Genomic DNA, 25,823 nt, shown 5'->3' on the forward strand with positions numbered 1-25,823 from the left:
TTCCTCGTCACCTCTTCAAAGAACCCTATCAGGCTTGTGAGACATGATCTTCCCTTCACAAAGCCATGCTGGCTGTCCCTAATCAGTCCATGATTCTCTAAATGCTTATAGATCCTATCTCTCAGAATCCTTTCCAACAGCTTGCCCACCACAGACGTAAGGCTCACCGGTCTGTAATTCTCCGGACTATCTCTCCCACCTTTTTGAACAAGGTGACAACATTTCCCACCCTCCAATCCTCCGGTACCATTCCCGTGGACAATGAGGATTCAAGGATCCTAGCCAACGGTTCAGCAATCTCCTCCCTCGCCTCGCGGAGCAGCCTGGGGAATATTCCGTCAGGCCCCGGGGACTTATCTGTCCTAATATTTTCTAACAGCTCCAACACATCCTCTCTCTTGATATCTACATGCTCTAGAAATTTAATCTTACCAACACTGTCCTCAGCATCATCAAGACCCCTGTCCTTGGTGAATACTGAAGAGAAGTATTCATTGAGAACCTCACCCACTTCCACAGCTTCTAGGCACATCTTCCCACCTTTGTCTCTCATGGGTCCTACCTTTACTCTCGTTATCCTTCTGCTCTTCACGTACGTAAAAAAAGCTTTGGGATTCTCCGTAACCCTACTCACCAAGCCTTTTTGTGTCCCCTTCTTGGTCTCCTCAGCCCCTTCTTAAGTTCCTTCCTTGCTACCCTATATTCCTCATGAGCCCTATCTGATCCTTGCTGCTTACACCTTATGTACGCTGCCGCCTTCTTCCTGACTAGTTGTTTCGACCCCTCTTGACACCCATGGTTCCTTCACCCTACCATTCCTTCTCTGCCTCACCAGGAAAAATTTATCCCTAACATCCTGCAAGAGATCCCTGAACAACGACCACATCTCCACAGTACATTTCCCTTCAAAAATGTCATCCGAATTTACACTCTCAAGTTCTAGCCTTATAGCCTCATAATTTCCCCTTCCCCAATTAAATATCTTCCTGTCCTCTTTGCTCCTACCTTTGTCCATGACAATGCTAAAGGTTAGGGAGCAGTGGTCATTGTCCCCCAAATGCTCACCCACCGAGAGATCTGTCACCTGACCCGGTTCATTACCTAATACTAGATCTAATATGGCATTCCCTCAATGTACTGTGACAGGAATCCGTCCTGGACACACTTAACAAACTCTGCCCCGTCTAAACCTTTGGCACTAAGCAGGTGCCAATCAATATTTTAGAAGTTGAAGTCTCCCATGATAACAACCCTGTTATTCTTGCACCTTTCCAAAAACTGCCTCCCAATGTGCTCCTCAGTATCCCTGCTGCTGGGCCTATAGAATACTCCCAGTAGAGTAACTGCTCCTTTCCTGTTCCTAACTTCCACCCATAATGACTCTAGAGAGGATCCTTCTACATTATCCACCCTTTCTGCAGCTGTAATAGTATCCCTGACCAGTATCGTTACCCTCCCTCTCTTCTACCACCACCCCCCCCCCACCATCCCTTTTAAAACACTGAAATCCAGGAATATTCAATATCCACTCCTGCCCTGGTGACAGCCAAATCTCTGCAAGAGTCACAATATCATAGTTCCAGGTACTTATCCAAGCTCTCAGTTCATCACCCTTATTCCTGATACTTCTTGCATTTAAATAAATGCACTTTAGCCCATCCACCTTTCTACTTTTATAGCCTGTACTCTGCTTCTCCTTCCTCAAAGCCTCTCTACATGTTAGATCTGACTTTTCCACATCCACTTCTTCCTCTGACCTACCCCTCTGGTTCCCATCCCCCTCGCAAACTAGTTTAAACCCTCCTGAACCACCCTAGCAAACCTGCCTGCAAGGATATTGGCCCCCTCGGGTACAGGTGTAACCCGTCCTCTCTATACAGGTCCCACCTTCCCCAGAAGAGATCCCAATGATCCAAAAATCTGAAAACCTTCCCTCCTGCACCAACTCCTCAGCCACGCATTCAACTGCCATCTCCTCCTATTCTTAGCTTCACTATCACGTGGCACTGGCAGCAATCCTGAGATTGCTACCCTTGAGGTCCTGTCCTTCAGCCTTCTGCCTAGCTCCCTCAACTCACTTTTCAGGACCTCATCCCTCCTCCTACCTATGTCGTTGGTACCAACATGTACCATGACTTCTGGCTGTTCTCCCTCCCGCTCAAGAATGCTGTGGACCCGATCAGAGACATCCCGGACCCTGGCACCTGGGAGGCAACAAACCATCCAGGATTCATGCTCACTGCCACAGCACCTCCTATCTATTTCCCTGACTATCGAGTCCCCTATCACTACTGCCCTCCTCTTCTTCTCCCTTCCCTTCTGAGCAGCAGGACCGGTCCCAGTGCCAGAGACCTGGCTACTGCTGCTAGGCCCCGGCAAGTCATCTCCCTCAACAGCTTCCAAAGCAGAAAACCTGTTACTGAGGGGAACAGCCTCTGGGGTCCTCTGCACTATCTGCCCGTTCCCCTTCTCTTTCTTTTTCTCTCCCCTGACAGTCACCCTTCTATCTGCTTCCTGGACCCTAGAAGTACCTGCTCTAAGGGGGGTGACTGTCTCCCGATGCACAGCATCTACATAACTCTCTCCCTCCCTGATGCTCCACAGTGTTTGAAGTTGCGACTCCAGCTCATCAATTCTGAGCAGAAGTTCATCCAGCCTTATAAGTATCCTACTTAAAATTTATAACAATAACAGGTAACAGGTAAACCTTACCTTTACCTATCAGCTACTCACCCGCCTTGCCCCTTTACGCCTAAGCCCATTGAGCCAAAGCCCAATCACTCTGCTTCTGCTGCCCGCTCCGAACGCTGCCCGCTGGATATGGCGTTTTTTTTTAAACTGCCCACGCGCTAACCGCTTATGTCATGCACCTGCGCAGTCTTGCCCCGCTATTCCTGATTAGAGAGAAAAAAAACTTAGCTGCTCCGAGGTCCGAAGTCTGCCGAAATGACCCGAAAATGAAACCGCCAAAGTTGTTTCTTTTGCTTTTTAAACTGCCCGGGTGCTGACCGCTTACGTCATGTGTATTAAGGGAGGTGCAGGTGAATATCTGTCTCACCTGAAAGGACTGTTTGGGTCCCTGGATGGAGGTGGTGTAGAAGCAGGTGTTGCACCCATGGTGCGGGCAGTGGAAAGTCCCCGGGGTGGGAGTAGGTTGGTTGGAGGCGGGAGGAGGAGTGAACTAGGGAGTCACAGAGAGAGCGGTCCCTGCGAAAGAGAGAAAGGGGTGGGGAGGGGAAGATATGCTTGGTGGGGGGGTCCCGTTGGAGATGGCGGAATTGGTGGAGAATGATGTGTTGGATACGTCGGCTGGTGGGATGAAATGTGAGGACAAGGTGGACCCTATCCCTGTTGGGTCTGAGAGGGGCAGGGGTGAGAGCAGAGGTGCGGTAAATGGCAGAGATAGGGGTGCGAGCTCTCTCGGCCACAGACGGGGGTGGGGTGGGGAAGCCCTGGTTAGAAAAGAAATTGGGCATCTCAGATGTCTTGCGATGGAGTGGCAGGGAGAGTTGAAGTGACTGGCAACAGGGAGATGCAGATTGCGGTTAAAGTAAGATAAGATAAGATATCTTTATTAGTCACATGTACATCAAAACGCACAGTGAAATGCATCTTTTGCGTAGAACGTTCTACCGGAGCACCTGGAGGAAACCCATGCAGACACGGGGAGAACGTACAAACTCCTTACAGACAGTGGCTGGAATTGAACTCGGGTCTCTGGCGCTGTAGAGCGTTACGCTAACGGCTACACTACCATGCCTGACAGACCGCAGGTGTTCTGTCATCTATCTAATCATCTGGCCCATCCATCTACCCCTCATCTGCACCTCATGCCCATGGGTGTTACTCCCAGTGAGTCCGACATGGAGATTGGAGCACCAAGTCAGGGTTGTCTGGTCAGTGCAGATAGTGTGATGAAACGCTGTACTGATATCCCTTCCGCTCCCTCGGTACGTGTGGCATTGAGGAGCCGTCTTGTCTCCTGCCCATAACCGTTGCTCAACCCCTGAAAAGCACAGATGTATCTCCCCTGTTGGTGGGAGCCATCCCAGTGTGGTTTTGTTGCCATGTTTCCTGCCTTATTGCCATGACCACATTTCAAAGGCATCCCATTGTGGAAATCACTGCAGAAACCCCCACTCTGCCCCTTCAGGTACAGACTGGGGTCCAGTGCTCAGTGGGGGATCAGGATGAGCCAACGTCACCAGTGAGGGTTTCCCAGTTTTACCTCCTATGTCCTAACAAAATACTTTTTCAAACTGCAAAATGGCACAGCTAATTTTTGAGACTAACGCTTCAAAAATGTTGAAGTTGCAGACAAAGCCTTCATTAGATTAATCAAACCTCAGTGGTGTATAAACAGCTATTTGTTGGCTTGCACCAGACTGCATAATTCTGCGGTATTTCACAGTGATGAGGTGCAGGCAGGTCTCTGAACAGAGTGGTAATTGTTGGGAGAGGTGCTCGGTGCACGATCTTTTGCCCTGAAGTCATTGAATGCAGCCAGTGGGAGTGTGAATGCTCAGTACAATGTCTTTCATGTCAGGACCTGACTGTGGTGCTTCATTTTAGCATGAACCATTTTAATTTGGTGTTTTCTCTCTCTGAATGGTGCCTCTTTCCTTTTGCTGAACTCCTCTTCTCTCCTGGTGCATCATCCCATAGAGGTGGGCTGTCCTGTGGCCACTCACCGTGGGGGAACATGCGAATGTTGTGAAGGAGTGTGTCTGCAGGCTGGGTCCATGCTCTTGATGGCCAACACCTCCTGCCCCCAACCGTCCCTCCCGAGGGGACAGAAGAAAGTCCCGCGCTGACAGAGCGCTGTCGTCAACCTCCAGGGGGCCAGAGTGTGTTGGAGAGGTGTAAGGTGGAGAATGTAGTGAGCAGGTTCTGCACCGGATTTCACAGACCAGACAGCCTGTCCCCACTGCAGGGGTGAAGCTGTATGTCCAGTTTCTGAATGCACCAGCTCGAAGACTGCCACCCTCGGGCTCCACCCAAACCTCAGCCGAGGGACTTTGTGCTCAGACCTGTGTGGAGTTGAACCCACAGCCTTCCACAGACATGAGGGATCTCTCCATAGAGTCATTCCTGATGCAACAAAAGGGGCAGCAAAAGACAGACACCAGCATGGGTTTGAGCACCTAGACAACAGCAAAACAAATGTCAGGCTGCTGTTTATCAATTACAGCTCGGCATTCGACACCATCATCCCCTCAGTACTAATCACCAAGCTTCAAAACCTGGGCCTCTGTACCTCCCTCTGCAACTGGATCCTCAACATCCTTATTCCACAGTCAGTGCGGATCGGTGATAACATCTGCTCCTCGCTGACAATCAGCACATGTGCACCTCAAGGATGTGTGTCAGCCCACTGCTCTACTCTCTCCACACTCGCCATCTGAGATTCTGCCAACAACAGTGAGGCACAGCTCAAGTACCATCGATAAATTTGCTGATGGCACCACTGTTGTTGGTAGAATCTCAGGTGGCAATGAGGAGGCTTACAGGAGTTAGATAGATCGGCTGGTTGAGTGGTGTCGCAACAACAACCTTGCACTCAACGTCACCAAGATCAAGGAATTGATTGTGGACTTCAGGAAGTGGATGTCGGTAAAAACACACACCAGTCCTCCTTGAGGGGTCAGCAGTGGAAAGAGTGAGCATCTTCCAGCTCCTGGGTGTTAACATCTCGGAGGAGCTATCCTGGGCCCAACACATAGTTGCAATCATGAAGAGGGCACTCCAGTGGCTCTACTTCATTAGGGGTTGAGGAGATTTGGTTTGTCACCAAAGACTCCTGCAAATTTCTACAGATTACGGTGGAGAGCATTCTGACTGGTTGCATCACTGCCTGGTATGGATGCTCCAATGCAGAGGATCACAAGAGGCTGCAGAGGGTTGTGCACTCAGCCAGCTCCATCATGGGCAGAACCCTCCTCACCATCGAGGACATCTTCAAGAGGCAGTACCTCAAGAAGGTGGCATCCATCACTAAGGACCCTCACCATCCAGGACATGCCCTCTTCTTGTAACTCCCATCTGGGAGCCTGAAGCCTGAAGACCCACATTCAGCGATTTAAGAACAGCTTCTTTGCCTCCGCCATCAGATTTCTGAATGATCCACGAACCCATGAACACTACATTGTCATTCTTTTTTTTGCACTATTTATTTATTTTGTAATTTTATAGTAATTTTATGACTCTGCTGCAAAACAACATTTCATGACGTATAAGTCAGTGATAATAAACCTGATTCTGGTTCTTCTGAGACCAGAAGTGTCAGTGCACAACCACAACCCAAGAACTGTGTCTGCAAGAAGTCGGCAGACCACCAGGGGGCAGCCTGTTCCACAGGCTCACTGCTCCAATACAAATAGACCTATTTAAGAAAAAAGGAGGGTTATTTACCTAATTACATATTTACATGACTTTCATTGGATTATTTACACTGTTCTCAAATTAAGGCACATCCATTCTTGTCCGGGATGCACTCCAGCCCCTGCGGTGCCCAACGGTCCCAGAAATCCTCCAGAGAACCAGTGGTCACCACGTGCTTCCTCTCCAGGGTCACTGGGCCCAGATATATCCTGGAGGAGGGGCAAGCAGTCCTCCCCCAGGGTGGAACCCCCTCCCCCCCACTCCCCCAACATGGCAGCCTGCTGCCTGGGCATGTGACTGGCCATCTTGTTCAGGCCCTGGAGCAGACTGATGAGGAGGTCCCTCGACCGACTCCCCTCACCCTCACCCTCTGCAACGGGTGCCCAAAGATCAGGAGTGTAGGGATGAACATGACCCTGCAACTTCAGACTATCTGAGTAACAGGTTATTGAATGGAGGGTGATGCCTTTAATCCCACTATTGATCCTTGGCCACCATTGTCCATTGTTGCTTTGTCCAACAGGAGACTGGCTAAAGTCCGTCAAGGATCTCTATAACAACATATGGTTTGTATAACAACAGATGGTTCTGTATGACGACAGATGGTTCTGTTTATTCAGAAATTAACCAGAAACAACTCAGTGTCCAGTTAATTTCTGTAATTGGCATTAATCTTCACTCAGATGTTATCCATGAACTGCATTCAGTACTGTAATTGGTTCATTATCATCACGTGTACTGACATACAGTGAAAATTTTGTTTTACATGCTATCCATACAGATCATTTCACAACACAAGTACATTGAGGTAGTATAAGGGAAAAGCAATAACAGAGTGCAGAATATAGTGTTACAGTTACAGAGAAAGTGCAGTGCAGGCAGACAATAAGGTGCAAAGGCCATGACGAGGTTGATTGAGAGATCAAGAGTTCAAGAGGTCTGACCACGAGTCTGAAAACAGTGCGGTAGAAGCTGTCCTTAAGCTTTTGTACCTTTTGCCAGCTGGAAGGGGGAGAAGAGGGAATGTTCTGGGTGGGGGGGGGGGGGGGGCTTTGCCAAGACAGCAGGAAGTGTAAACAGAGTCCATGGAGGGGAGATTTGTTTTAGTGAAGGACTGGGCTGTGTCCACAACTCTCTGCAGTTTCTTGCGGTCTTGCAGGAGTGGGACGGGTTAGCCTTCTCCCCTCCTGATTGGATGTTGTGTCCAGCAGGGGTCACTTGGAAGCATTTGGACGTGGCCCAAGGTGCAATAGGCTAACATGGAATGAACCAAGGCTCAACCTGGGACCCTCTGGCCCTGGTCCCAACCATAGCTTTCCACCAGCATCATGGAGGTCTGAGCATTGGCGCTACCGCTGCCACTTCCGTAAACCAGACTGACGCTTCCATACAGGAGCGAGGAACATCGTGGGAATTTCAAACAGGATAGTTAAACCAATGCCCTGCCTCCTCTCTCAGGTGGCTGGGATTTTTTAAAATTTTTAAAATTTTATTTACAGCGTGGTAACAGGCCCTTCTGGCCCAATGAGTCCGCGCCGCCCATTTTAAACCCAAATTAACCTACCTGTATGTCTTGCAATGTGGGAGGAAACCAGAGCACCCAGAGGAAACCCACGCAGACACGGGAGAATGTACAAACTCCTTACAGACAGCGACGGGAATCGAACCCTGATTGCTGGCGCTGTAATATCGTCGCGCTAACTGCTACACTACCATGCCGCTCATTACCGTGTAATCTCATGGCTCCATTTCAAGGAAGGGTAGGCTGGTTTGGTCTGTTGTTCCACCAGTATTTGGCTCCCATTCAGAATCAACTCCTGTCTCTTCAGGATCCACCTCCTTGGCCAAACCTTTGGTCCTCTATCCCTATGTCCCCTTCTGGGCTCTCCCAGCTGTTCCTAACTTCTATCATTTTAACATTGTCGGGATCAGAATCACAAAAAACCACCCTGGTTCAAACTTGCCTCTGACTTGGAACAAGCTAAACTTTCAGCTCAGATTCCAGAAACTATTCTCAAGAGGCAAGACATTTGGTAACTGGGAGGGCTTGTTCCACATTTATATTTCACCAGTAACGGCCCTGAAGGAGGAGGAATCTTCTTTGTTAAAATACTTGTCTTTCACTTACTTCAACGTAACAGTCAATGATCAGTGGATTTTTACATACAAACTATTTGACCCAACAAGTCAGCTCCTGTTTTGAGATTGGAACTTGATGACTGGGGGAGTCACTCAACACGCAGAGTTTGTTCACTGAGAAGTTATGATGCTGTAGATCTGGTCCCCTTCTTCAAGAGTTAAATCTGGCAGTGGAACCTAGGGGGCATCAATCCTGGTTAATTTATCCCCTGCCTTGCATGCCTGGGTATGCAAGTTAATTCCTGGTAACCCATTCACCAGCACAGTGACAGCAAGCTATTTATTTCACTTGTCTTTCTGGGATCTGGGCATCACAGGCAAAGCCCAGCGTTTATTGCCCATCCCTAGTTGCCCTTGAAGAGGGAGTGAACTGCCCTCTTAAATGGCTGCAGTCCTCCTGGTGACGATGGTCTCTCAGAGCTTTACCTGCTGTTGGGGCGGGAGTTCCAGGATTTAGATGATAAAGTTCTGGTGATCTATTTCCAAGTCGAGGTGTTGTGTGACTTGGAGGGCAACCTGCAAGTAGTGGTGGTGTTCCATTTGCACCATTCATTTGTCCCTGTTGGCAGCAGAGGTGATGGGTTAGGGAGATGCTGTTGGGGTGTGTAACTGTAGTGAATTTTGTATATGGTGTATACAATTTCGTCATACTGCAGCCACTGTGTGCCAGTGGTAAAAGTAGTGGGTGTTTATGGGGTTGATGAGGTGCCAACCAAGTGAGCTGCTTTGTCCTCGATGATGTGGAGCCAATGAACCTACCAGTCACGTGTCTTTGGGAGGCAGAGGGAGACTGGAGCACCCGGAGGAAACTCCACTCAGACAGCACCCAGGGTCAGGATCGAATCTGGGTCTCTGGTGCTGTGAGGCAGCGGCTCTGTTGGATGTGCCACTTTGCCTCTCACCTACGTGAATCCCATTTACCAGCACTTGGTCTGTAGCCTTGCGATTCAAGTGCTTAAATGTTGTAAGTGTCTCTCTGCCTCCAGCACCCCCTCAGGCAGTGCCCTCCAGATTCCAACCACCCTCTGGGGAACAGAACTCTTCCTCGGATCCCCTTTAGCCCTCCTGGGCCTGACCTTAAACCTCTGGTTGTGGATACTTCTGTCATGGGGAAAAGTCTCCTAATGTCTATGTCCCTCATAAGTTTGGATACTTTTCTCAGCCCTCACCCCGCCCCCTGCCTCCTCTTCTCCAGGGGAAACAAACCCAGCCCATCCAGTCTCTCCTGAAACTGTCCTTGTAACTGAAATGCTTGACACGTAGTCAAACAAATACTTCTGACCTGTATTCACTCAGGAGAATTCGGGGAGGGTGGGCAGCGAAACTGTAGAACAAGTCAAAAGGGCAGAGGTATTAGATGTCTGAGGGGGCTTAAAGTCAGACAGATCCCTAGGGCCTGGTGAGATGTATCCCTGGCTGTTGTGGGAGGCAAGTGAGGAGGTTGATGCCCTGAGGGAGATTTTTATATCTTCACTGGCCACAGATGCGGTGCCAGATGACTGGAGGATAAATGTGATATCTTTATTCCAGGAAGGCAGCAGGGATAAGCCTGGTAACTGCAGGCCTGTGAGTCTAATGTCAGTGGTAGGGAAATTATTGGAGAAAGTCCCAAGGGAAAGGATTAATCTGCACTTGGAAATGCAGGAATTAATCAAAGCTCGCATTTGTTCAGGAGAAATCCTGTCTGACCAGTTGGATTCAATTATTCCAAAAGTAACTAAATATATTGATGAGGGCAGTGTGTTGATGTGGTGTACATAGGCTTCAGTAAGGCCTTTGACAAGTTCCCATGAGATCCAAGGGTTCTTAATTGGAGGTGATGGTGAAGGGTTGTGATTGGAAGCCTGTGACTACCAGTGTACCACAGGGATCTGTGCTGGGACCCCTGTTCTTTGTTATATGGGCAGAGAAATGGCAGATGGAATTTAATCGTGATAAGTGTGAGGTGACATACCTTAGGACTAATATGGGCAGGACATACAGTAACAGTAGGGCCCTAGGGAGTGTTGGGGAAACAAAGGGACCTCGGTGTACAAGTCCATAGATCCCTGAAGGTAGATAAAGTGGTGAAGAATGTGTATGGGAAGCGTGCCTACATTAACTAGGGCATTGAATATAAGAGTAGGAAGGCCTTGGTACAACCTTATAGAGCATTGGTTGGGCCACAGCTGGAGTATTGTGTACAGTTCTGGTTGCCACACTATAGGAAGGATGTGAGAGCGCTGGAGAGGGTGCAGGGGATATTCACCAGGATGTTGCCTGGGACGCAGTGTTTCAGTTATGAGGAGAGACTGGAGAGGCTGAGTTGGAAAGGAAGAGGCTGAGTGGAACCTGACAAGGGTTTATAAAACTATGAAAGGCATAGACAGGGTAGACAGTAGTAAACCTTTCCCCATGGCAGAGGAGTCTTCGACCAGAGGGCCTAGGTTTCAAGTGAAGGGTAGAAGGTTTATAGGTGGATCAGAGGAAGGTTAGTCCACATGGGAGGTTAGTTCATAAGGTTCAGTCACTAGGTATGCATGGAAAGGTTGTAAACTGGATTCAAAATTGGCTGTATGGGAGAAGACAGAGAGTGGTAGTGGATGATTGTTTCTCAGACTGGAGGCCTGTGACTAGTGGTGTGTCTCAGGGATCTGTGCTGGGGCCATTGTTGTTTGTTGTCTATATCAATGATCTAGATGATAATGTGGTAAGTTGGATCAGCAAGTTTGCTGATGACACTAAGATTGGAGGCGTTGTGGACAGTGAGGAAGGCTTTCAAAGCTTGCAGAGGGATCTGAACCAACTGGAAGAATGGGCCAGAAAATGGCAGATGGAATTTAATGCATACAAGTGTGGGCAAATCAAGGTAGGACATACACAGTAAATGGTAGGGCACTGAGGAGTGCAGAGGAACAAAGGGATCTGGGAGTTCAGATACATAATTCCCTGAAAGTGGTGTCACAGGTAGACAGGGTTGTAAAAAAGGCTTTTGGCATCCTGGCATTCATAAATCAAAGTATTGAGTATAGGAGTTGGGGTGTTATGGTAAGGTTGTATAAGTCACTGGTGAGGCCAAATTTGGAGTATTGTGTGCAGTTCTGGTTACCTAACTATAGGAAGGATATCAGTAAGATTGAAAGAGTGCAGAGGAAGTTTACTAGAATGTTGCCGGGTCTCTGGGGGTTGAGTTACAGGGAAAGATTGAACAGGTTAGGACTTTACTCCTTGGAGCGTAGAAAAATGAGGGGAAATTTGATAGAGGTTTACAAAATTATGAGGGGCATAGACAGAGTTAATGTGAGTAGGCTCTTTCCACCTAGATTAGGAGAGAGAAGTGCTTTAGGGTGAAAGGGGAAAGGTTTAGGGGGAACATTGGTGGGAGTGTGGAACAGGCTGCCATCTGATGTAGTAAATGTGGGCTCACTCTTAAGCTTTAAGAATAAATTGGATAGATATATGGACGGGAGAGGTCTGGAGGGTTATGCAGGTAAATGGGACTAGCGGAATAACGTTTCGGCACAGACTAGAAGGGTCGAATGGCCTGTTTTCTGTGCTGTAGTGTTCTATGGTTCTAATTCTATAACCCAGAGCGTGATTAGAAACTGGAACACACTACCTGAGGGGGTGGTGGAGGCAGAAATTCTCACAACATTTAAGAAGTATCTGAACAAGCAACTCAGTCAAGATGGAGACACAAGTGACTGCAGATGCTGGAATCTGGAGCAAAAAAACTGCAGGAGGAACTCAGCAGGTCAGGCAGCATCTGTGGGGGAAAATGGACAGTCAACATTTTTTGTGGGGGGGAGAGACCCTTCATCTGGAATCACCAAGGCTACAGGCCAAGTGCAGGTAAATGGGATAAGATAACATAGAACATAGAACAATTACAGCACAATTCAGGGCCTTCGGCCCACAAAGCTGTGCTGAACATGTCCCTACCCTAGAAATTACTAGGCTTACCCATAGCCCTCTATTTTACTCAGCTCCATGTATCTATCTAACAGTCTCTTGAAAGACCCTATTGTATCTGCCTCACCACTGTTTCCGGCAGCCCATTCCACGCACTCACCACTCTCTGAGTAAAAAAACTTACCCCTGACATCTCCTCTATATCTACTCCCCAGCACCTTAAACCTATGTCCTCTTGTGGCCACCATTTCAGCCCTGGAGAAAAGCCTCTGACTATACCCTATCAATACCTCTCATCATCTTATACACCTCAATCAGGTCCCCCCCCCCCCATCCTCCGTCTCTCCAAGGAGAAAAGGCCGAGTTCCCTCAACCTGCTTTCATAAGGCATGCTCTGCATTCCAGCAGCTTCCTTGTAAATCTCCTCTGCACCCTCTCTATGGCTTCCACATCTTTCCTGTAGTGAGGCGACCAGAACTGAGCACAATACTCCAAGTGGGGTCTGACCAGGGACCTATATAGCTGTAACAATACCTCACGGCTCCTAAAGATACAGTATTTATTTATTAGTCACATGTACATCAAAACACACAATGAAATGCGAATTTTTGTGTTACTGAGAATGTGCTGGGGGCAGCCCACAAGTGTCGCCACACTTCCAGCACCAACATAGCATGCCCGCAGCTCCTAACCCGTACGTCTTTGGAATGTGGGAGGAAACCGGAGCACTCGGAGGAAACCCACGCAGACACGGGGAGAACGTACAAACTCCTTACAGACAGCGGCGGGAATTGAACCTGGGTCGCTGGCGCTGTAATAGTGTTACGCTAACCGCTACATTATGTGCCACTGTGTACGGATAGTATAGATGAGTGCTTGAAAGTCAGCATGGAGATAGTGGACTGAAGGCCCTGTGTCTGTGTTGGATGACTTGGTCGCAATCCTTGGTCACCGGGACATACTCCAGATGAAAACGGGGCCGGCAATCACCCACAGAGCCCACACAGCCCAACTGGCCGTCAGCAAGTGCCAGAGTTTCCCCACACTCACTGGACACTGAGCCAGGAGGGGCAGATCCTTCTTCTCATTCGCCCCACCCAACCCTCACTCCCTACCACATCTGCCCCACTCCCCACCCCACCTCTCCTCTTCTGTATTGACCCTGTTCCATCACCTCGGAACGCCTTCCTCAGGGAAATCCTGGTTCAGTCCTCCGAACCTGCATGTGGCTCCGGTGAGTCTGGGCTGAGATCCCACCCAGGTATATAAAATATTGAGAGGAATAGATAGAGTAGACAGTCAGCGCCTCCTTCCCAGGGCACCAATGCTCAAGACAAGAGGTCATGGCTTTAAGGTTATGGGTGGGAGGTTCAGGGGAGATGTCAGGGGGAGGTTTTTCACCCAGAGAGTGGTTGGTGCGTGGAATGCACTGCCTGGGGTGGTGATGGAGGCAGATACATTGAACAGGTTCAAGAGCTTGTTGGATAGGCATATGGAGGAATGTGAGATAGAGGGATATGCGGGAGGAAGGGGTTAGGTAGTGTGAGGGTGGTCTGGTGGACAGCACAACATGGTGGGCTGAAGGGCCTGTTTTGTGCTGTATGGTTCTATGGTCCCCCCATCGGGAGTAGTAACCAGAACAAAGAGGGGGAAAAGAGAGCTTTGCACATTTCTTGCCCTTATAGAGTCATACAGCAGGGAAACAGGCCCTTCAGCCCAACTGGTCCATGCTGACCAAAGGGCCCATCTAAGCTAATCCCATTTGCCCCCATTTGGCCTATTTCCCTCTAAACCTTTCCTGTTCAAAACCTTTCCTATGGCTTCTGGATTTCCTGGAATAGCCTTCTTTTTGCAGTGTGTTTGCGGCTCCAGGCACCCGGTTCGTGTGCATCCAGTCTCCACAGACGCTGGTGTGAACAGTTGGACGGCCCTATTGTGGCAGTGTTAACTGGCTGTGTGAACAGGATCCTTGGCAGCCAGGAGGGTGACCAGAGGGTTAATGCAGCGCTGGTCCTTGTGCTGAAGTGTCGGGCTGAGCCATGGCTCTATACCACCCTCCCACTCCTGCAGCACCTGGTCACGGTTTGGGGGCAACCTCATTGTCTCATGGTTTAATCTGAATCTTACACGAATTTCTGTCATGACATTGGTGCCATCTCAAAGCCCTGATTTTCACAATTCATTGCAGGAGGGACGGTGGGAGCAGTTGTCTGGGACCGCTGAGAGACTACCGTGTTTGCAACATACAGGTAGGGTATGGGGCTCTGTGACCCTGGGGGTGAGGGGGTTCCCTGATGGGGGAGCTGCAGCCAGTGGGGGGGGGGATGGTGGGGTTGTGGAGGTGGGTGTGTGGAGGTCAGAGGCTGCAGTTAACAGTGACTGAGTGGGAGGGAGGAGATTCGGCAAAATGATTGGGACCCAGAACAGCTCGGTGGGGGGGTGTGGGTGTCCCAATCAGCTGGGGGGGGGTGCTGGGGGTCATATTTGGCTCAGGAGGCTGACTGGGAGAGAGGGGTCTGGAATTGACTTGGGGGGGTGGTGTCCCTGTTCTGATAGCTGGTGTGTGGGGGTGTGAGGGTGAATGTGGGATGTGAGGGGGAGGGCTTACTGAAATGGTGCTCAACATGTTCAGGGTTCACTGTCTTCACTCACGGCAGGCAGCTGCCTTGGCCTGTCCCCCAAGAATTGGGGAGGGTCTGGGGAGTAATTGGTTTATTATTCTCGCATGTACCAAGGTACAGTGAAAAACTTTGTTTTGCATGCCATCCATACAGATCATTTGCGTCGAGGTAGTACAAGGAAAAGCAATAACAGAATGCAGAATATAATGTTACACTTACAGAGAAAGTGCAGTGCAGGCAGACAATAAGGTGTGAGGTAGATTATGAGGTCAAGAGTCCATTTTATCGTACTAGAGGACCATTCAATAGTCTTGTAACAGTGGGATAGATGCTGTCCTTGAGCCTGCTGGTACATGCTTTCAGGCTTTTTTATCTTCTGCTCCATGGGAGGGGGGAGGAGAGAGAATGTCCAGGGTGGGTGAGGTCTTTATGTTGGCTGATAGACAGAGTTCATGGAAGGGAGGCTGGTTTCTATGATGCGCTGGGCTGTGTCCACAGCTCTCTGCAGTTTCTTGTGGTCTCGAGCAGAGCAGTTGCCATACCAAGCTGTGGTGCATCCGGATAGGATGCTTTCTACTGTGCATCCATTAAAATTGGTGGGGGTCAATGGGGACATATCGAATTTCTTCAGCATCCTGAGGAAGTAGAGGCGCTGGTGAGCTTTCTTGGTCTACGTGGTTGGACCAGGACAGGCTGTTGGTGATGTTCACTCCTAGGAACTTGAAGCTCTCACCCCTCTCAGCCTCAGTACCTTTGAGGTCCTGTTGAGGGAGTGCTTGGTACTCGAATTCCAGGCACGTCTGTTGCGGACCCCTGGCTCCCCGAACTGCCCACTCAGAACCTGATGGGTGACACACGTTGTGTCTGGGCTTCCTGTTCCAGAGACTATCAGGCAGTGAGTTCCACTTGCTGAGGCAGAGCTCAGGGTGAAAGTTACCAGGAGAGACGGGAGAGGTTAGGTCTGTTCTCCCTGGAGCAGAGGAGGTGAAGATGGGATGTGACTGAGGCATATAAAATTATGATGGGTTTAGATAGGATTGACTGCAGGATACATTTCCCCGTATCAGAGGGAGATAAAACCAGAGGACATAGGGGGAAGAGATTTAGTGGGGATCTGATGAGGCCCTCCTTCACCCAGGCAGTGGTGAGTACCTTGAACACACTGCTGGAGAGAGAGGTGGAGGCAGAGTCACTGACATGTTTAAGCAGTGTCTGGATGAGCACTGTGGTTGCCCAGACATGGAAGGCTACAGGCCAAGTGCTGGAAGATGGAATTAATATGGATGGGTGCCCACTTGTCAGCATGGGCAGAGTGGGCCAAATGGCCTGTTTCCCTGCTATGTGGTTGGGGAGGACGGGAGGGGAGAGGCAGGGGCAACCGTCCAGCCCCTCGAACCTGCTCCACCATCTGTCGTCACGGCTGATCTTCTGCCTCAGGACCTGCAGCATCTCCGTGTTCCTTAATGTCTGCTTCGAACAAACTCGAGGACTGAACCTCCATAACCCCGAGTTCTGAAGCTTCACGAGCCTCTGCGCCCCGCCCTTTGCAAACTTGAGGCCATGATGTTTGGTCCCCTTGGCCAGGTCACTGACACGGACTGTGACGAGCTGCGGGCCATGCACTAATCCCTGAGGTACCCCACCAGTCACCGCCTGACAACCTGAATCCATGGGGTATGTGCAGGTTGGGAGGTTAACTGGCCGCTGTGAATTGCCCCTAGTGTGTGAGTGAGGGGTAGAATCTTGGGGGAGGTGATGGGAATGTGGGGAGAATGAAATGGGTCAGGGCAGGATCAGTGTGAGTGAGTTGGTATGGGCTGGGTGGGCCAAAGGGTTTTTCTCCATGCCACATCTCTCTGTAACTCTGGAGGGAAGAGGGTGTGGGGGAAGAGAGGGGGGAGGAGGGAGTGTGGGAGGAGAGGGGGAGGAGGGAGTGGGGGACGAGAGGGGAAAGGAGTGGTGGAGGAGGGGGAAGGTGTGGGGGAGGGGAGGAGCGGGGAGGAGGGAGGAAGGTGTGGGGGAGGGGGAGGAGGGAGAGAGGGAGGAGGGTGTGGGGAAGAGGAGTGGGAATGAGGGATAAGCAGGGGTGAGTGGGGGAAGGGTGTGAATGGGGTGGGGGTGAGGAGGTGGGGATGCAGAGGGGTTATGGGGATGAGGTGAGGGAGGGGGAAGGACAAGGGGTGGGGTTGGAGGGCGCAAGGAGGGGAGGGTGTGGGAGGAAGAAGGGGGTGAGGAGGGGAGGAGGTAGGGATTGGCTGGTGGGCAGGGATGGTGTGTGACTCCTCGCTGGCCAGTCAGAGTAGTCTCTGTCTGGCCTGGTATTGGTCTGATTATTCTAGCTCGGTGTTCCCACAGGACTGTCCGGAAGGGTCGAGGGATTTCCGGGAAGAGCAGTGCCTCCGCCTTTGATGGAACCGAATTCCAGGGAAAGAGGTACAAGTGGCTGCCATATTACGGAGGTGAGCAGGTCCGTGAGGTAAACCGGTTGTCACGGCGCTGCCAGCCCACCTTCCCCTTCCCTCCGCCAGTCTCCCTGCTGGATACGGTAACACCTGTCCTTGACCATTCGGCACCGGATGCTGGCCGCAGGGTGCCGGGGATGCTGAGTGGCAGTGAGCACAGTTCAAAGTGGGCAGTGTCTCTCCTGAGCAGCAGCTCCTCCCAGAGACGAAGTGGCAGGGTCATGGCTCTCGTGGCTGAGAACTTCCAGTACACATTGGTATTGGTTTATTGTTGTCACAGGTACCCAGATACAGTGGAAAAACTTTTGTTTGCATGCCAACCAGACAGATCATTCCATACACACATCGAGGTGGTAGAGAAGGAAAACAGAGTGCTGCAGTTACAGAGAAAGAGCAGTGTAGTAGATAATAAGGTGCAAGGGCCATGACGAGGTAGATTGAGAGATCAAGAATTCTTTATTGTACAAGAGGTCCATTCAAGACTCTTATAACAGCGGGATAGAAGCCGTACTTGAGCCTGGTGGTACATGTTCTCCAGCTTCTTTATCTTATGACTGATGGGAGAGGGAAGGAGAGAGCATGTCCAGGATGGCAGGGATCTGTGATTATGTTGGCTGCTTTCCTGAGGCAGCGGGAAGTGTAGACAAGAGGCAATGGAGGGGAGGCTGGTTTCCATGATAGACTGGGCTGTGTCCACAACTCTGCAACTCCTTGAGGTCTTGGGCAGAGATGGCTGTTCCACAGGAGGCCGGTGTTCACTCTTTAAAGGCACCTCATCCACCATAAAGCACTGGCCTGAGTCATCAACAGCTCTGCAGAAAGGCAAATAGTTTCCCTCTCTGAAAATAATGAAAAAAACTCTCCTTCTGACCATGTGTTGAGCACATGATTGTATTCCCTAACTCTCACTTATCTCGTGCTGAAAAGAGGTGTTCCAAATTATGAAAGATTTTTGATAAACAGAGAGCTGTTGTTTTGCAGCACAGGAGGAAAAGGGGGGGGGCTGACGTTTGTGTACCTACATGTGTCAGTCACACTGCGATCCTGATTGGATAGATGGTATACATGTGGCAGTCCTGTTACAGTGTCACCGTCTGTCGGAGCTTCTGGTTCGCCTCACCACGAACAACCCACTGCTTCTCCGTGCCGGGTGCTTTTATCCCGTCGGACAAATTGGCGACAAGGACAGGAATTTTCTCATTGAAGTACGTTATTGACTGTTGCTTGGCAACAGGCGAGTTGTAGCCCAGAAACAATTTCTTCTGTTTTCTCCTGGACACTCATTTATCCAAGGATTCTGGCTACAGCACAGCAGGGAACCACAGACTCTCCACAGGTGGGGCAGGAGGGGGCTGTGGGGGGGGTGGGTGGGTTTTATGGTGGACCACTCCTTCACCTCTTATGCAGGGCTCTTTGTGCCTGCAGACTTGAGCATGTTACATATTCTCAATAAGGCTTTAAGAACGACCTTGAATCTTTCCGTTTGCCTGCCCGGTAATCTCCTCCACTCACAGGGCTCGGAATCAAGTGTCTCTTTTGAGAGACTGGTGTCGGGTGTGTGAATGACGTGGACTGTCCCACAATGCTAGGTGAGAGTGAGAGAGGACCTCGGGGACATTGCCTGGGAGAGGATGCTGACGTTAGTTGAAAAACTTGATGATACTGGAGGAACTCAGCAGGCCAGGCAGCATCTGTGGAGAAAAGCAGGCGGTCAACATTTCGGGTCAGGACCCTTCTTCAGGACTGAAGACAGGAAAAGGGGAAGTCCAATATATAGGAGGGAAAAGCAGAGCAGTGATAGGTGGACAAAAGAGGGGAGGCGGGGTGGGCACAAGGTGGTGATAGGTTGATGCAGGTCAGAGATAGTGATGGGCAGGTGCGGGGGAGGTGGGGAGAGCAGATCCCCGGGGGAGGGTCAAAGGTAAGGAGAGAGAAAAAAAAGGTAGAAAAAGGCTAGGAAAGGAAAGAAGAGAAGAAGCATGGTGGGGGGGGGGGGTGGTGGGGAAGGGGGGTGGTGTGGTGGTGGTGGGGGGGGTTGTGGGGAAGGGGGGTGGTGGGGGGGGGTTGTGGGGAAGGGGGGTGGTGGGGGGGGTTGTGGGGAAGGGGGGTGGTGGTGGTGGGGGGGGGGGTTGTGGGGAAGGTGGGTGGGGATAACTAAAGTGGGAGAATTCAATGTTCATGCCAGTGAAAAAACACGATGATGTTGGAGGAGACCTGATATCCTGCCATTGCTCGGAGGGTCTGCCAGATATCATGCTGGTGATATCCCTCTTGTGCTTCAAGGTGCCAGCTCTAGGTAGTGCTTATAGGAGAGGAGGGTCACTGCTGCCCAGTACACCACTAGGTTCTGTGCAGGCTGGAGTCTTGAACTTCTAACACTTTTTGCTCAAAACCACTGTGCTGGCACATTGAAAGTGGAATGAATTTCATCGTTGATGGAGTCAAGTCGTCCAGCACAGAAACATGCCCTTCGGCCCACCACGTCCGTGCTGACTTTTTTGCTCATCTACACTAATCCATTAGGACCATATCCTTCTACCTATTCAAGTGCCTGTCTAACTGCCTCTTAAACATAGTGATTGTATCTGATTCCCCCACCAACTCTGACAGCACGTTCCAGATATCAATCACTCTGAGTTGAGTGGTGTTGCAACAACAACCTCGCACTCAACATCAGCAAGACCAGGGAAATGATTGTGGACTTCAGGAAGGGGAAATCGAGAGAACACACACCAGTCTTCATTGGTGGAAAGGGTGAGCAGCTTCAAGTTCCTGGGTGTCAACATCTGAGGATCTATCTTGGGCCCAACACATTGATCCAATCATGAAGAAGGCATGCCAGCGGCTCTACTTCATTAGGAGCTTGAGGTGATTTGGTATGTCATCAAGGACTCTTGCAAATTTCTACAGATGTATGGTGGAGAGCATTCTCACTGGTTGCATCACTGCCTGGGATGGAGGCTCCAATATGCAGGACTGAAAGAGGCTGCAGAGGGTTGTAGACTCAGCCAGCTCCATCACGGGCACAACCCTCTCCACCACCGAAGACATCTTCAAGAGCCGGTGCCTCAAGAAGGCGGTATCCATCATTAAGGACCCGCACCACCTGGGACATGCCCTCTTCATATTACTACTGTTGGGGTGGAGGTACAGGAGCCTGAAGAACCAAACTCAACATTTCAGGAACAGCTTCTTCCCCTCCGTCATCAGATTTCTGAATGGTCCACGAACCATGAACACTACCTCATTGTTCCTCTTTTGCAACTTACAGTATTTATTTTATTTTGTAACTTACAGTAATTTTTATGTCTTGCACAGTATTGCTGCCGCAAAACAACAAATTTCACAACATATGTCAAACCTGATTCTGACTGTATGTAAATAAGCTTACCCCTCAGATCCCCTTTTAAAACTCCTTGCTCTCACCTCAAAGCCTATTGCTTTTGATACCCCTAGCAGGGGAAAAAAGATTTTGACTATCTACATCTGTGCTTCTAATAATCTTATATAGTTCTATCAGGTCACCCCTCAGCCTCCTTCACTCCATGGAAAAACAAGCCCAGCCTATCCAATCCCTCCCCATAACCAAAGTCTTCCAATCTATGCAACATACAGGTGAATCTCCTCCACACCCTCTCCAGCGCAACATCATCCTTCCTATAGTGTGGCGACCAGAACTGCACACAGTACTCCATGTGTGGCCTAACCAGTGTTTTGTCAAGTTGCAACATAACGTTGCCCTGACCTATGAAGGCAAACACGCCATTAGCCTTCTTCACCACCCTATCCACCCGTGTTGTCACTTTCAGGGAACTATGGACTTTAAACCCCAAGGTCCCTCTATTCATCAAGTCCTTAGCACCCTACCATTTACTGTATATGTCCTACCCCAATCTGACTTCCTAAAATACATCTCCTCGCATTTGTCAGGATTAAATTCCATCTGCCGATGATCTACTCAACTTTCCAACTGACCTATATCCTGTTGTAGTTTTCAACAACCTTCCTCACTATCCACAACACCACCAACTTTGGTGTCGCCCACAAAGGCACTACAACTATGTTCACATGTGGAAAGTATGATTAGTACCATAATCTCCCTGCTCTGAGGTGTGCACTGGTGGATGGATGAATCAGGCAAACCAGTGAGCCTGCAGAACCTGAGACGTGTAAAACTGCTGTGACAATGGAGATGCCATCCGGGAGTGCGGGAGGACCTTGTTCACCACCAGTATAGCTGCAGTCCACAGTCAGAGAGTGTGGCACAGTCCAAGGCTGGAGCCCTCCCGGTTTACACATGTTTCAGACAATATCCCTCGGCTCTCTTCACAAATGAACTTACTCATTCCTTCATTTCATCCGGCTTCAGTGTGTCACAGAGGGATCAGTAAAGGGAGCTCTCCGGAAGCTGGGGTTTTCGGAGATCAGCGCGGAATTCTGCTCAGCTGATTTCTTACTGAGAAACATGGCCAGTTTACTGAACTCCTGGTGGAAGGAGACTGAGAACACACATCGGCCTCATTGAACCAAGTTCTGCTTCTGGAGTTAAACGGAAACTCACCCTGACACGGAACAGGAGGTGTGAAGTAGTGAAGTTCAAGCAAAACAAATGTGTCCCAGCCCAGCCTAGAGCAGAGGGGGAGGGAGGGACCTCAGCAGAGGTTGGGAGAACCAAGAGGTGTTTGGTTCACGTTGGTGACAAGATCCATAGCGTTCCTGTGGATCAAAGTTCCTGCTGATGAGCCACCTGATCATGAAGTCGGAGTTGGATTTGGGAAGTGAAGCACCAGGTCCAAGCAAGTCCAGAGCAGAGAGAGAGGGCCGTGGAATTCACATCCAGAACCAAATCGTGCAAAGGTGTTGCCATCCAAAACCAGAGCAGGAAGCCTCAGGAAATGGTGATTGCAATATACTGTCGTTTACTGTACACGAGTCACTTGTACCTCACCACCGAAAGAATAAAGGAGTGTGGACAAATGTATTTTTTAGTAGGTTAATGTGGCAGCAGTGCAATGTGCCTTCAAGCTTAAAGTTGTTGAAGAAGGGAGTTTGCCCTGAAACAGTTTCTCTTTCCTCAGACATTGGCTGACCTATTTCCATCATTTTCTGTTTTTATTTCAGATTTGCAACATCTACAATTTTGTGCCTCTGTGTGTGTGTGTGTGTGTGTGTATGTGTTCTTCAGTGTGTGCTTCTCTGTGTGTGTGTGTGTGTGTGTGTGTGTGTCTATGTGCGTGTGTACTTGTGTGTGTGTGTGCTTCTGTGTGTGTGTGTCTCTATGGTTCAGTGCGTCTGTGTGTGCATGTATTTCTGTGTGCGTTTGTGAATTTGTGTGTGTGTGTGTGTCTCTGTGTGTGTGTCTATGTGGGTTCAGTGAGTGTGTGTTTGTGCTTGTGTGTTTGCGTGTGCATGTGCATCATGATTTGACAGGAGTCACATGGGCTGCCAATTACAGTAATGCTACATTATCACATGTAGTCTGGAACACTGCAGTGTAATGACCAAACTTAGAAATACTGCCCTGTCCTGCAAGTAAACCACAATACTTCTACATAAAGAGTCACAGAGCACAGAAACAAGCCCTTCGGCCCACCATTGCATCCTTCTGTACTAATCCTGCCAGCACTTGGTCCACAGCCCTCTGCAGAGCTCCCCAGCCTGCTGACTACACTGCACCTCATGCATTTATTGAGATGCTACAGAAAGGGGAATGTTTTGCATGGCGAGAGGTTGCACTTGGAGGGCCGGTCCCTGAGAGTACTGGGGTAATGGAAGCAGACTGGGTGGGAAGGTTCTGAGGGCAGTGGGGTAGACACTCAGGGAGGGTGTGTGTGGGAGCAGGGGGTGGGGAGGGGAGAGACCGGGTGCACTGGCCACTCAGCCAGGGCTGTGTCCTGTGGTGGGGGGCGCCTGTGAGAAGTGCGGGCTGTTTATACCCCTGACTGAGCAGCCCAGGCTGTGTGGAGCCCGTGGGCAGAGGGATGGGGAGCTGCAGTGGGGAGGTGCTTTTCAAAGGCAAGGTGAGATCTGAATGTGGGGTTGAGGGGTCTAACGACAAGCTTCAGCATTTACGCCGGCTACAACATGATCCCACTGCCGGACACATCTTCCCCTCCCCACCCCTTTCCAGAGGGGCCACTCTCTCCGTGACTCCTTGGTCCACTCATCCCTCCTCCTCCCCCGGCGAAACACCTGTCCCCACACCTGTTCCCTCACATCCAGCCAGGGACCGAAGTAGCCCTTCCAGATGAGCCAGTCATTCACATGCAAATCCTCCAGCCTTGTTTATTGCATCTGGTGTTCCCGATGTGTCCTCCTCCACATCGGTGAGACTGGACACAGACCAGGCGACTGCTTTGTCGAGCCCCTGCAGTCCATCCACCGTGGCCTTTTGGAGCTCCTGGTTGCCACCCCTCCCCTCTTCTCCCGACCCCCTTCCCCCTCCCTCCCCTCCCTCACCCCCTCCTCCCTCCCTCCCTCCCTCCCACTCCCCTCTCACCTGTTCCCATCTTCCCCCCTCCTCTCCCCAACATCGCCTCCCTCCTGCCCTCCCCCCCCACCTCCCTTTATACTGGCCATCTCCTCTCTGCTCTTCCAGTCCAGAGGAAGGGTCTTGACCTGAAATGTCGACTGTCCACCTCCCCCCACAGATGCTGCCTGACCCGCGCTTTGTTTTTGACTAACTCCGGGCTCTTCACCTTCCCACAGCTTCCAATAAGTGTGAGCTGAACTGCATCCCTCATGGGGAGAACTTCTATTACCGGCACAGGGAGGCTGTGAAGGACGGGACACTCTGCGAACCCGGAAACCGCCACATCTGCATACAGGGCGTCTGCAAGGTGAGGCCGCCCATTGGCTGGGCCAAGACAGGGGCTGCCTGCCGATTGGTTGCTCCCCACACCCCTCACCCAGATACAAAGCACAGGAAAGGCTGCTCCTGCCAGCCCAAATCTTTGGGAGCCTTGTCTGAGATAGTCCCCGCACTAGAGGGTGGAGAGCTGGGGGTCACAGCCTACCCCTCCCTCACTCACTGTCTTGAGGGAATGGAGCCCTGGCCCGAGGGTGGAAGTGGGTCTTCCTGGTCTGTGGGGGACTGCCTCAGATCATCATTACTGAATCCCCTGTGTCTGCCCCAGCTCAATGTTACTGGATCCCCTCTCCGTGTTTGCCCCAGTTCACCATTACTGGATCCCCTCTCTGTGTCTGACCTGCTGCAAAAGTCAAAAGAGTTGCCTCAGATTCCCCAGTGCTGGGGCGACCGGTTGACAAACACCAACAGTGGGACCTTTGCTCAGGTTTCCTGTTGCTTTGGCTTCCCTGGGACCTGTTGTCTGCTGCGTTCCAACCACCGTCTGGGTGAAAGAAAACTCATCCTCACATCCTCTCAACACCTCCTGCCCTAACACTAGCCCTTCTGCTCTGGGGAGAAGTTTCTCACTATCTCCCCTTTCTATTGCTCACACAATGTTGTACACCTCTATCAGGTCCCCCCTCAGCCCCCAGTGCCCCAGGGAAAACAAACCCAGCCTCTCACAAACTGAAACACTCCATCCCAGACAACACTGTGGTGAATCTCCTCCACACCATCCCCAGTGCAGACCCCTCCTCCCTCTGTTCCTTCGGCCTGAGCGAGACCCTCAGCCTCTCATTAACCCTGGCTTTCCTCGTTCCAGACAGTCGGCTGTGACAACACGTTGGAATCATCACAAACTGAGGACAAGTGCTTGGAGTGTGGAGGGGACGGCAGTAGCTGTTATGAAGTCAGGGGGATGTTTGACACTGTTGATTTGCCCAAAGGTACAGTGCTGTGATCCATTGTTGTCTGTGGCGACGAGTGTATGGGAGACCAATGAATCGATCATCACCCATTTCTCACTGGCAGGTTACAACCAGATCCACATCATTCCCATTGGGGCCATGAGTATTCACATCCGGGAGGTTGTCCCCACACGGAACTTTCTCGGTAAGTCATGCCCTCTCTGCTCCTCGTTCTGTCTCTCCCCACCTCCCTCTCTGTGTAAGGATGCGAGGACTGAGGACGGTGTCACTCTATGTTGACTCCTCGGGGAATGGCGGTGTTCCACACTGTGCCAGAGGGCCCCTCTCTCACTGCCTACAGCCGGGACTGAGTGCCTTGTGATGCCCTCTGTCTGCTACTTCAGTGTGAACTCCACGCAGAGCACCACCCCCCCCAACCCCCCTGGCACTTGTGACTTCAGATTGAGCTGCAGTGGATCCACCTCTGCCCTGACGGTGATCGGTGGGTCAGGGAGCTCTGTCAGATGTGAGGCAAACGGGCAGGGTTCCTGGAGCATGGGGATGGCAGCTC

The 25,823-nt window shown here is 50.6% G+C and overlaps 1 protein-coding gene across 1 annotated transcript in view; it reads left to right on the forward strand.

Annotated features, from left to right (window-relative positions):
- Positions 1-25,823, forward strand: part of LOC127578447 (papilin-like) — a 100,447-nt gene that overhangs the window by 22,904 nt on the left and 51,720 nt on the right. Inside the window, 6 exon segments of the mRNA XM_052030479.1 lie at positions 14,600-14,660; positions 17,388-17,429; positions 17,431-17,491; positions 24,203-24,333; positions 25,168-25,291; positions 25,377-25,457. Coding sequence (XP_051886439.1) covers positions 14,600-14,660; positions 17,388-17,429; positions 17,431-17,491; positions 24,203-24,333; positions 25,168-25,291; positions 25,377-25,457 — 500 coding nt within the window.

The sequence above is a fragment of the Pristis pectinata genome, chromosome 1, assembly GCF_009764475.1.
Source record: "Pristis pectinata isolate sPriPec2 chromosome 1, sPriPec2.1.pri, whole genome shotgun sequence".
In the NCBI taxonomy this organism is placed as follows: Eukaryota; Metazoa; Chordata; class Chondrichthyes; order Rhinopristiformes; family Pristidae; genus Pristis; species Pristis pectinata.